The 13,258-nt window shown below is 34.6% G+C and overlaps 1 protein-coding gene and 1 long non-coding RNA gene across 2 annotated transcripts in view; both read left to right on the top strand.

Moving 5' to 3' along the window:
* Positions 1 to 12,413, top strand: part of LOC128985652 (uncharacterized) — a 208,333-nt gene extending 195,920 nt beyond the window's left edge. The window contains exons 15-16 of the mRNA XM_054405397.1: positions 8,429 to 8,519; positions 9,872 to 12,413. Coding sequence (XP_054261372.1) covers positions 8,429 to 8,519; positions 9,872 to 9,877 — 97 coding nt within the window. The 3' untranslated portion in view covers positions 9,878 to 12,413. The remainder of the gene's footprint in view (positions 1 to 8,428; positions 8,520 to 9,871) is intronic.
* On the top strand, positions 166 to 4,547 carry LOC128985653 (uncharacterized). The gene is made up of 3 exons (XR_008490056.1): positions 166 to 472; positions 2,414 to 2,572; positions 4,404 to 4,547. It is a non-coding gene; the product is annotated as an uncharacterized LOC128985653 (long non-coding RNA).
* Positions 12,414 to 13,258: the final 845 nt, after the last annotated feature.

Here is a 13,258-nt window from a genome sequence, read left to right as displayed (position 1 = left end):
TAACTTAAATAAATCATAAATCCTTTCTACACGGAGCATTACTGGTCTTTCGATATGCATTGAAAATCGTTTTAGCACGATAGTATCGAATGGGTCGGACAGTACCGTAACGCCGACTAGGACTAGCCGTCATCCGAGGCCGCCATTGTTGTTTTGGTTTTAGTTGTTTAGTTCTGTGTTTCTGCTGCAGTTCGAGTTCTTTACTTTATCTCTTCTTCTTTTTATTCTGTGTAGTCTCTGCCCTCTTCGAGATCAATATTTCAATCGTTGTTTCCAAAACTTAGCTGTTAATTATTCAGTTTTTTAGTTAGTTTTAAAAGTTTATTTTACAGTTGTAACTTATTTAAGTTCAAGAATCAAGAAGTTTATTGGCCATCGGTGTTACCGTTGGTCCTAGGCCTACTTTTAAGATTTTCGCTAGATCAACCATTTATGTTTTCAATTCATCATCAATTTTCTACAACCCTCAAAGGTAAGTGTTCTGCTTTTATTTATGGTCTAAACTTACAAATACTGGATTTTAATTAGGCTAGGCTAAGTTAAGTTACATCACAGACAATTGGATAAAGAAGATTTAAGTTACATCTTCATTTTTACTGGTCTTGGATGATATTTTCGGTAGGTGTGTATTCTTTCAAGATTTCGGTTGCACTTTAGTTTCTGTCCTACATTTACTATTATAGGACTACTAACCACGAATACTAGAACAACATTTCTAGTACCTATTTAGGTACGGTACTACACAAATAGGTAGGCCTATTTGTGCTACCAGCTGATGAAACTGTTCTAAACTTAACTTAACCTTAACCAAACATGCAGTTAAGTACTAGGTAACTTGAGTTACCGTATGTGAGTAAATGTAGGACAGAAACTAAAGTGCAGCCAAGATTTTATCAAGTAGGCCTACGATATTAACTAACTTAGGTTAGGCCTATTAATTAGCACATTAGTAAGTTACAGGGTTTTTAAATTCGCAGAGGATACGCATCCGGTAACTGGACGTGGATTAGGCGTCCAGCAGTTACTGTCATAACCTAACCTAACCAACCAAACTTGCTGATAATGAAAAATGATAATGAATGAAGGTTAAATTATGTTCATAAAATAAAATTATAAATGCCAAAAATTCTAACAAAAGATGTACAGTTAATGGCATTCAAAGCAAAATCTTTGACAAAAAGTTAAAGTTACCGATGTGATTCGAACCAGGGACCTCTTGCGTTAATCAGCCTAGCACTCTATCCACTACACCACAAACACCGATGGTTGTACATCGTATCGTTGTGGTAATGGCGTTCCGGGCCCTCACAACCCTGTGACGTCAGTGCCGGACGCCTAAGTTAATCCACGTCCTGTTACTGGACGAGTATCCTCTGTGTTTTAAGTTACGCTTGATGTTGTTTAAATTTACAGTAGGTAATGGTAATTCCCAGGCCTACACTAAGATTTTAACGCAACTAATTAGGCCTATATGCTTCCTTATGTTAAATTATCAAGAGATAAGTTAGTTTTTTGGCTAAGGGTTTTTGAACTTGTCCAGTTTTTGTTAGACGGTTTGTTTATTTACAAATGACTAATAGGTAACTATACTATATGCTAATTAACTTAGGCCCATGTTATACGGACAGCAAGAACGCGACAGATAAAACGCCGACGCTGATTCACAAATTCAGTGCTGTTATACAATCAGCAATCACGCTGTGTCATCGACGCCAGGGAGCTGTTATACGAGCAGTAAACACGCCGCGACAGGCTCCGAGGGAGCCCGAAGGTCGCCGAACTGTGAATTTCCACTCCCGATAAGTCGCCTGGGAACTATCCTGTCGGAGAAGTATGGTGGGGTGAAGCACAGATCTGCTGTGTAAAAGCTGCCCGTATAACAGTAGGTACTCGCATAATTTCTGTCGCGTTTTTTCCGCCAGTTTTACCGGTCCGGTCGCGTTGTCCACGCTGACGCCAGGTTTACAGTGTCCGATGCGACAGATAAAACGTTCGTATAACTTGCACATAGTGACGTCCATTGCTCGGTAGGCTTGGCGTCTACGCGGCGAAAAATCTGTCACGTTTTTTCTGTCCATATAACATGGGCCTTAGGCATACACAATTTCATTCAACAATTATTACAAGGAATAAAGTTAGCTTATGCATGGATAGGTATATCTGTCATAAGTAAATAAGATAAACTTAATTAATTGTGAATGCAACAAATAGGCCTAATTTAAAAAACATACCTTCTGTTGCTGTATCTAGGTTATGTTATGTTCACTCCTAGGGGCCAGTTGTGGAATCAGGTCTGGATTTACTTATTGTTTCGGGAAATAGAATGGTTATAACAGTCAAACACACCTAAGAAGGACTTAGCCGAAAGTATAAAATGATTAAATATGACTAAAAAGTTTTTTTGTTTTTGTAGATCGACTTCTTTCAAAGGATTGGGGGCGCAACAGTGGTGGACTCTGGCTGTCGAGCCCTCATCAGATCGCGGACAAACGAAGTAGATGTTAGCTTCAGTTGGGAGGGAAGGAAGGGAAAGAGGACCCTCCACAGCCTCAACTTCATAAAACACTGGAGAGTGAGTATAATAGTTGCCTACTAATAGTTACTGGAATCTAATGGAATTTAAATAATAGCCCCTGAAAAGTTATTTTACCTGGGGAGCAGTGATTAACTCTTTTGTTTGAGTTATAATTTTAAATCTATTTTTAAAAAGCTACCCAACTTAATATTTATGAACAGAATGATCAAATTTGGTACTAATGTATAACCTACGTTTATTCAAAATAATTTGAACAGACTATGGGAACGAGGGTTTATGGGGGGTTTTATGGGGTAAAAATTGGGTTTTCTGATTTTTGACTCTAAAAACACAAAACTTCACGATTTCTTTCCATACCATTTTGTATAGCTTATAAAAGAAATAATTTTGTATATTGAAGCGTTGTTGTATGCCTATCGGTTACGGAGATAATCGAAAAATATTGTAAATTAATAATTTCTATGTTATTCTCATGGAGAAAAACTGTTGTAGGCTAGTTTGCTTGTAGGCTATATAAATATATTTTTGTCAAATTTGACAATTTTGTTTGTTTCATTCTAGTTTATGAACATTTCAATTGAAATAAAAAAACACTTCAATACCTTCCTTCCTTGTAGCAGCAAACCTAAGTACAGTAGGCCTACTCATTATAATCAATGTTACCTATGTAAATAGGAAATAAATCTTACAATTTTAAGGGAATGCAGTAGAGTCCCCAAAACTCGGCGTAATGTGGACTGGAAGGGTGTCGAGTTTGTGAAATGTCGGGTTATTGGGAACTAGGGTTATAAATAAGAACCATACAATTTGTAATCCTTTTAGCTGCCTTATTTATTTATATTTATATTACAAGTCAGTATTAAGTCATCAGATATAGTACAATAAATCCTTGGTACAAGTTGGGAATGATTTAACTTGAGCCCATGTTTAACTCATGTCGTACTCAAAAATCACTAATTTTCTGAGCCAGGTGATGGCCGAGTTATCCAGACTGCCGGGTTATCGAGTGCCGAGTTTGCGAGAGCCGAGTTTGCGAGACTCTACTGTACTTAAGTAGAAATCCAGCCCAGTAAATGGAAATTTGCTTAGTCTGCAGGGTTGCTGTGGCGGGGGTATTTGATATCCATAACATAAAAAAACTTTTTGTAAATCATTACTTGGCCTCTATTAATCTAGGTAACTACAGTTGGCTCTCAATAATCGGACATTTACTTATATAGGCCCATTAGAATGTCAGTTTGCCAAAAATGTTTGACTACCAATGTGTGGTGATTTTCCCAATTTCATGGCGATCGTAGGTGGCAATGGTTTCATGATCACAGGATATGTTAACGATTTCGCCGTGATCGTAGGATAACTGAGGTTAGTTTGACCTAGGTCCGCAAGTACTCTAATTACGGCACTGTTATTAGTAATGATTATTTCTGGATACACGAATAAGCTAGAGTATGTAGGCTATGTCTGAAACATGCAAAGGTCTACCAGACCAGTCCAAATAGATGACAGAGAAGTGTTGATGAACGAGTCAATTTGTGGGTCTCCTTAATCCTGAACATTGGATGCGCCATTTTGCTTTGCTTTGACCACGTACTATGCTTACTACTCAAACCGGCCCTGCAAAATATTCCCGAGTTTATACTCCTAAAGTATTTAGTATTAACTAATTAGTGTCCAGTGGCATCACCGCCATGTCGGATTATCAAGGGTAAATTGTTTTGAACCCCCGTAAAAAGTCTTCTTCTAAGTTAAAGGACAAAGTAGAAACGACCTTATGAGAAAAAACTGAATCAAACACATTAACACTTGCTTATAACATAACAATTATAGTGAAAACTCTGTGGTATCACATTGTAAAATCATGTTTCAGGTGTTGTTGCAGCGTCTCACGGAGACAATGTCACATACAAGGCATTTGGAACCAAGGTTAAAGAATGGTTCCGGCAGGCTCGAAGATTAAATTTTCAAATGTAAAGCTGTACTTGATTTATTAAGATTACATTTTTATTGTAAAGCTGTACTTTGTACTTATTGCCTACTGTTCTGATTTTAGTTTTGTTGGGTACAAATTCAATTCTAATTACTAATTATATGATATTATGTTAATAATTCTAGAATGATTAGTTTTCCTTTTGATTAATGAGAATTTGTTTCCTATAAAGTAACACATTTTTATGCATTCAATTCAAACAAATACTAACACACCATGAATGAGTGAAGACAATTTAAAAAAAAATAAATTAGAACTTACCACAGTTTTCATAGTACTACCGTACTGACCATAGTTTATCGCCTAAAGAGTCACCCTTAAAAGTGCCTCAAGTTTTTAGGATGAGTAATATTTTTATAATAATTGACTTTAGCTGAGAACTAATCCATCTTTCTTATGTTGATTACTGACAGAACATTTATTATTATGTTTATTTAGGTGCTAAACATAATTGGATAAATTGATTCTTAATACAATTTAATTAGATTCAGATATTTTTTGCATTACTGTACATAATTAAGATGATTTACATAAATAATACTTAAATTTACATATTATGGCTTCAGTTTAGCTTGTACAAAATTTACATTCCATATACATATATCATTGACGTATTATTTTTGTATATGGTTTACGTAAATTGACGTATTAGTAATACGTATTATTTACAAAATAAAGTGGGACGTATAGACGTAAAATAGAAGTATTCTATATCAATTCAATACGTATAATTTATTTTGGATTTACTTTGGCTCAAAGTAAATAATACATATTATATACTTCTGTGTGCTGACTGGGTAACTATTTAAAAATTGAGTGTGTTGATATTTTTTTCTAAGGTTTAAGTTTACCTTTAAGTAAGTTGTTTCCAATTGATGTTATCCTCTTATTTTAGATGATAACTTTGATTGAGATACCCGAGGACAAGCAATAGTATACTCGCATAGTTAAGTGAAAATCTTTTAAACCTGGTGAAATATAAGAAAAAAATACTTGCTAGAAAACATTCTAAACATTACGATAGTTAACATTAAAACTGGCTGATCTTGATCAGCACCTAAACTCATTCTACCCTGGATTCAGGGCCAAGGGCAGAACACTTTTCTCCAAAATGACTTTTGAAATTGGAGTAGATGATAACAAGTTTTAATGCTCCTTGGAGGTAAAAATACTGAATGAAATGTGTGTATTTTATATTGTTTTTATAAGAGAAATCAAAAAAATACTGAAACAATTTTAGGAATTGGGTGCTCTTACAGATTTTGATTTTAGTCTTCATAGTTAACCTTCATTTGTATCAGCCGGTTTGTTGGCTCCACAGTGGATATATCTTTTGGTGTTTAATCAGCAAATAAACAATATCGTTATCTACTTAAACCAAGTAGTCTAAATAAACATTTCTGGATATTTATTTGTGTAACTAGTGGGCAAAGTCAGTTTGCACTCATGTTGCACATTATATTTTTCGTACAGTTTCTATAAATCATATAAATAATTAGTAATTCAAACACTGTACAACACATTTTTAGGTTAAGTTAATTCCAAACAACGAAATGAGAAACACTGCACCAGCTGATCGTAGTAGTAATATCATTAAGTGTTGCCAACTTATTTTCAAGCGTACACGGATTACGTGCATGATAAAAGCACGCTGTTTTGTGTTGTTTGTTTGGAATACTGGTGTGCGCCAAAGTAAGTCTTTCTGTAAGGAAGCCCACTTTGTCGGGTGACTGTAGGAAATAGTTATTTACCTACGACCGTTTTTTAAAGTAGCCATTTCAGTCCAGTTCTTAGAATTGAAAAGTTTCACTTTACAGCTGTTTACTTTCATATCAGCATAGTTTCATTTCATATCAGCATAGTTTTTCTCATATCAACACAGGTAACGGACCAATGAGGTTCAAGTATTGAGAGAAAAGAATTAAAATTGTAATGCTTCGAACGTCAACTAATCAGCTGATCAGCTGATCAGTTGACCAATTTAATTGTTGGTCCGACTTGTTCATGTTGATACTCGCGTATTCTTAATTAAGTTGGTGGAAGTCCAAAAATAAATGAAATATTTGCCGAATTGTACCTGATAAAATATTATTTATGGTAAGAATGCTGCTAGCAATGTAATATTTAACGAAGTTTAACAAATAACACATAATTACAGGAAATCAGCTGATTATACAAGTCGTTGCATCACTTTCAGTGGCAATGACAATACACGAAAACATAACCTCTCTAAAAAGCTATCAGTAGTGATTGTTAGTAATTTAATCCAGATTGATAGTAATTAAAAAACGGTCGTAGGTAAAGTAGTGTACGCAACTCGCGTTAATAGTCTTTACAACACTCGTAGAAGTTTTTAAGGCACGAGCCTTTGTAAAGACTCACTTAACGCAATCGTTGCGTAAACTACTATTGTGTAACTAGTGGGCAAAGTGGCACTTTGTTGCACACGAGAGCAATCATTACGCACGTGCCGCAGGAGAGTGTGGAATGATCTCGAGTGCAGCAAAGGTCTTTTGCACTCGTGTTACACATTATACTAGGTGAACCCGCGCGAATCCGCACGAATAATAAATTAGGATATTATAGCAACGTCGTTAGAAGTTGCGTCGTTGTATCGACGTTGGTCTTGAGCTCGATCGTTGGCTATATGCATTCTAAGTTCTTTTTGCGGTTCAGTATGAGTATTTTGCAGGACGGAGCTCATCATGCTGAAAACTTGCGCGTATGGATTAATATCAACCAAATGTTGTGGCAAAATGTGCATGAGTTCAGTGCTGTAAGAGCCATTAGCTTTGTTTAGCATTCTTTCTTGAACAGCGGTTTCGACGTCGTGGATATAAATTTGGGCATATGTGGGATGCTCCCCTTCTGACGGTTGAAAGGTGCCAATTGAGTGATAAATTGTGTCGTGCACCTTATACATGAAAGGCCCTCCACCGTTATGTTCTTTAATTTTAGCTTGAGTGCTGACCATTGCGAGCGCAGAGTTGTATGATCTAATGTTCTCTTTGTAGTTTCTGCTCAAATGATTTGCTCCATTAAGTAGGCTCTGGATATAATAGCTTTCTCGGTATGGTGGTAGATTCACTTTTCCTTTATGGCAGCAGGATGAAAATCCTTCGCCTCGTCCTCTTTGTTCTTCTTCAAAATGTAACGCACCACATTTCTGACATTTTAATGCCATCTCGCCAAGTGAATGCAGCTGAATTCTCGTATTTGTCAGTGTAATTTTGTAAGTACACGTTGCCAGTAACTGTTCCAGCTCCTCGTCTGGGGTCCTTACGTTTTGCATTGCTTGCGTATGTTGACTCACCGTGCCCGACCGGCAGTATTTCTTTGTCGTCGGGTCCTTGGCATGTTTAAACGAAAATAAAATGTAAGACTTTTCTCCCGTCGTGTCCTATAGGTAACATTCCTTTGCCGGGTTTCTAATTATAAAAAAAACATGCAAACTGTTTACATTTCAAAACCAAACAAATCAGCTGGGATTTTTTAAAACTTATAGGCTATATTGACATCTGTTTCAGAATATAATAACATTCAAATCAATCACAATGTTATCCTTATGGAAGGAACTTTGAGGGCAGCCCACGCCCTTAAAAAAATATATTTCGAAAATCTAAAGCCTGTTTGCACATCTACACACCTAGACGAACATTTTGGTATATAATATTTGGGGTTAAATCTTAAAACAAAAAAGCCTTATTGTTCACAAAGTTTCATGTCGTGTATTAAATATATAGATTTTTCCTACAGTCACTATAAAGCATATAAATAATTAGTCTTTCAAACACTATACAACACGTTTTTATGTTCAGTTGGCATCACAAATAGGTGCCATAGAGAAAGTAGTAATATGCTTTCTCAATATACACTATTTTTATTTTATGATCAACTGTTTTCAGAAATGGGAAAGCAATGGCCTTAACTTTGAAACCACGTTCAGGAAAAGAGTATCAGCAGATTGATAGAAACCTCCTGGACCAAGTATCAAAGGTAAATAAAACAAACAGCTGACATAAAATCCTGTTCAGATTTCTGAACTTATTTTTTGATGTTTAGTGCCTATGATAACTGGAATAGAAACTATGTAGGTAGCTTTTTTTCACAGTTAAAACACCTCATTTAAATTATTAAATGTTTCCTTAAAACACACGGTTTGGATTACATTCAGTTTTACATATTCTCACAAGTCTCACAGTTGTTTATAAACATACTGTACTATATGGATGAAACCTGTCTCCTTTCTACCTGAGGACTGGTCCCGCCTGAGACCCGGGCTAGTCCCAGCTAAATAAAGGGTCAGGAGACAGGTTCCATCATACAGACTATAGCTGTTGGTGTCAGGGACTGCAAGCAGGCCCACAAATAAAAGGCAGTTTTATTTAGATGGAGCTAAGAATTTTTTTTTTTCTTCAAGTTGACACTCTCTTAATCCCAACTATTTGATTGCAATTCAATTACATTTTGGCTCTTTGGGCTCTTTGGATTCTCACCTAAGACTAAAATCTGCCTGTATTGTATCAAAGTGAACAATTTTTTTTTTATTTGTAGTTTTTCAAAAACTGATGTTGAAAGGTTTAGCGTTTCAGAAATTGCTTATTCAAATTTTCTTTAGACTACAAGAATAACCTTCTCTAATACAATGCCGCGGCAAGACAAAGGGGGAAACATTGGTGCAGATATTGCACTAATTTGTAATCAAGCTTCTGAGCATTGTTTGTATTTAGCATTTACATGTTTGTTATTATCATGGAAACATGTTTGCTAGTGTGACGTTACCTCACTCCAAGACGACCTTGTATTAGAGGAGGCTATGCTATAAGTATATATGGTAAATAAGCAAATTGATTTTTTCTAATTACTTATCATCATATCTATTAGGGAAATAATCAGAGAGTGAGGCCCTGGGGCCCTTTAAAGTTTCGTATTTCTCCATAAGATTAACATGGGACACAAAAATTGTCATGCAACTCCAGCTGTTGTCAGAAATTAAAAGTGAGAAGAAGAACATATGTTAATTGAAAACAGTCAATAAGTTTGCTAATTTAACAGTTTGCTATAAACATTTACTGACTTGGTTGAAATGAAATATTTACTATTTGAATTCGGGTTGGCGTGAATATTACAATGGAAAAAAGCGAGAGAGCCTGGATAAATTGATATATTCTGTTATGTACATCTTGAATATTTCCATAATCTTTGGGTCAAATCTTTTAAAGTCATCAGAAATTATGAACGTTATTACTTTTAAAATAACGCCTCTAATACTTATAAATTGCTCGAATTCGAGCAACAGGGACGCTAGTATAATATAAAATTGTTTAAGCAATTTTATTTTTTTCCAGTCGTAGGAGGAAGGGAGAACACACTTGGTGCCTTCAAGCTTATAAAGAAATTTTGATCTTGAGCTACAACTATAGTACAACTTGCAAAAGAGATTCTAGGTGCTAAACCAGGATGATCCATAACTAATAACCTTATTCCTCTGTAGTTAGCTGTATTTTTGTGTGGATTGTGTACATAAAAAAAGTTTAATACAGCAGATTTGACGGTTGAGACAGAAAAAAGATGCACATTCAAAATGTGTTCCCTGTAGTTCAAAAAGTATTTCCATCAATCAGGTTTAAACTTTGTATATTTTTGTCTTTCTCTTGAAAAAGAGAATAGAACAAAATTAAATCAAGCTTATTTTTATATTTATTTTATATTGTTGACATACTTGAAAGAAGTTTTGCGAGTATTTTTCTGATCCCCTGAAATAAGGGATATATCTCGTACAAGTCTAATTGAACAATTCAATTGAAATTCTACTCTAGAACTAAAAGAAGTGATTTGTTCCTTGGCCAGATATTGTTATTTGTCTCTTAACAGACTTTAAAAATGTGCTATTTTTAAATCTATGTTGATTTCTGTTCAGAAAGTAAGCTCTAAGGAGGTACTTGAAACAGTGCCACAGAGTTGTTAATTTTTTTAAGGAGGCTAGTTTTAAAAACTCTTCTTTTAAGTGGCTTCTACTCAATGTTGGGATATTAAGTTGGTTTATTAGTGTAAAGAAACGAGGAAAATATACAAATTTTGATTGGTTTATTATAAAAGAGAAATGTGTGCAAGAAATGTCTCTCCAATCCATCTTGGTTGAATGTATTACATAGAATTATTTCTTTTCTCATAAGTAAGGAAGGAGTTTAAGACATCATCATAAGTTATAGCCACATAGTTCTAAATTTTGAATCCTACTAATGGGCCTTAATAATAGGATTGACTATTTTTTCTTCCAAAACGGAGAATACTTTCTGAACATTTTGCTTGTTTGGTTTTCTAAGTATTTAAACAGCCTACAAAATTAATATTGTAATTGTAAACTTACCATTTAAAATAAGGATTTTACAAACTGTACAATTTTTAATTTAGTTTTGTATGTGAAAAGTCTTGTAATTTTAAAAGTAAATTCTAAATATGTAAGGGATTTTCAGAAGGTATACTTTATGTGTATGGTATTGTATTCAAATGTATACAAACGCTTAAAATTAGAAACTACTGTAAATATGTAAAATATTTAAGCCTATTGTATAACTTTACAGAGCTTATATCATAAATTTTAAATAATAAAATTATATTTGTTGTAGTTATACTGCACTGTGTATATATTTTAGATGAACGAAATTATAGCTGTTTGTGGTAGTGATCATGAATAGAAACAATGTATTATTTACATACATTACCAAGATTGTTTAAAAACTAAGGTTGAAACTACATTAAAATAAACTATTTTGTCATACCAACTAAAACTAGTGTAGCTAAATTTGATCAAAAGTGTCAAATTTCACAGTATTGAAACAACATTAAAAATATACAAATGGTGGTAAGAATACTGAAGTAAGCAAATTTCTAAAATTTAATAACTTTCCTAATTTATTAAATTACAGTAGACTTCCTCATATCCGAACTCCTTGGGACTGAGGCCAATGCAGATAACGGTTTTTCGGGTTAAACAGATACCTGAAATTTCACACAAAAAAGCCGTAACTATAAATGTGCACACCACAGAAATCACTCGAAAACTAACAAAAAAATGTTAATTAAATTTATGAGAGATCTGTATTTACTCACATGATCACTGGTCTCAAATATTTCTCACGAGACAAGTCGTTTCAATACAGGGCCGTCCGAAGGGGGGGCAAGCTGCCCCGGGCGTCGTGGCTGAGGGGGCGCCGCGCAGCGGCTATTTGTGTGTATTAACATAGTATTAAAATGGGAATGCTACACTTACTGGTGGGGAGTGGGCGCCACAACCACGTTTGCTCCGGGCGCCGCCAACCCTAGGGACTGCCCTGTTTCAATACCAGTACCCCCCCACTTCCTGCCGGTCCAGCCCGGTTAAACCAGTGTGCTTATAAATATTATATGGATAAATATAGTTACTTCTGCTGAGTATAGTCTTTTTAAACCGATGTCCAGTTAAAAAGTGTTCCGGATAAGAGAGAGTTTACTGTAAGAAGATTACTGCATTAAATTCAATGTACTTAATAATATACATTTTTTATGTGTATTCATCTCTAATTGTAAATTTTCCTTCAATCATTGATTTCCCAACTAATATTCTGTTATCATTTATTAACTTTTCAGGCTTCCAATTTTAAAATTAGGAACAAATATTTATTTATTTATTAGTGTTGTAAAACAAAATTAGGTTGGAAGGATTTTTGAATAGGTACCGTACTTAATATTTGAGATTTGACTGTAACTTTAGTCATTTGGATTCAGTTACCAAGTTTGTAAGGATGGATGGTCGGTTGTGCTAGTCTTAGAGTTCAGAAATTGTATGCATTGTATTTCGCAACACAATCATTATATTTAGATTTATATACAATAAAAGATTTGATTTTATACTGATGCTTTCTTCACCTGGAAAACAATATTTGAGATGTGTCCTCTGGGACGTGTTACCTCAGTGATGTTGTGAAGGTAATATTTTGAAGGAAGGATGATTGCAGGTTAGTTGCCTCCCACAATAATATAATGCTTTAAATACTGTATAGACAAGAATACCTGGATGGTTTCATGAAGTAACTTCTTTGATCTGTTAGGATGCAAGCCAATCAAGCCATGCATGAAGTCATCCAATCACGGTTTCGTCTTAGTTTTCTGCTTCTGAACAGTTTCGTGAACGGAGTATAGTATCGTATGACATTTGACTTAAATGACATACATTTCCATATTTAAGTTGAAGCCATCAGTTTAAAAAGATTAATACATTTGAATAGTGTCATTAACAGAGTGCACTGATGGACATTGAGTTACTATGTTTATGGTAACTTTTTTAACAAGCCAAACTGAAATAAACTACACAGTACAGTATACAGTATGCAGTGTTAATGTCACATCAACTATCTCAGTAACATTTAAAGTAGAACATATAGTTTTTATTTTATGAATCTCTATGAGTGGCTCATTTGTGCATGTTAATTTATAATACAAAAATAATTGGTTACAACTGGCCCATATAGATGAAATAACTACTTCAGAATCTGAAAGTGAATACTGTAGTACCATAGACTAACCAACACAAGTAGACTCCTCATTCCATTGTAAATTTTAAAGCTCGTTTTTCATATTGTGACACTGATCGCTTAGTGTCAATGTAATTTTGTTTCTATTATTTTAGCGTAGTACTTATATTTTGAGAATATTGGCCAGATTTCATAAATGAAAATGAAGAATGTTATTCTGAA

The sequence above is a fragment of the Macrosteles quadrilineatus genome, unplaced genomic scaffold, assembly GCF_028750875.1.
Source record: "Macrosteles quadrilineatus isolate MER2022 unplaced genomic scaffold, UCM_ALF_1.0 Scaffold_2__2_contigs__length_208266976, whole genome shotgun sequence".
Taxonomy (NCBI): Eukaryota; Metazoa; Arthropoda; class Insecta; order Hemiptera; family Cicadellidae; genus Macrosteles; species Macrosteles quadrilineatus.
This window is presented reverse-complemented; position numbering and strand designations above follow the sequence as displayed.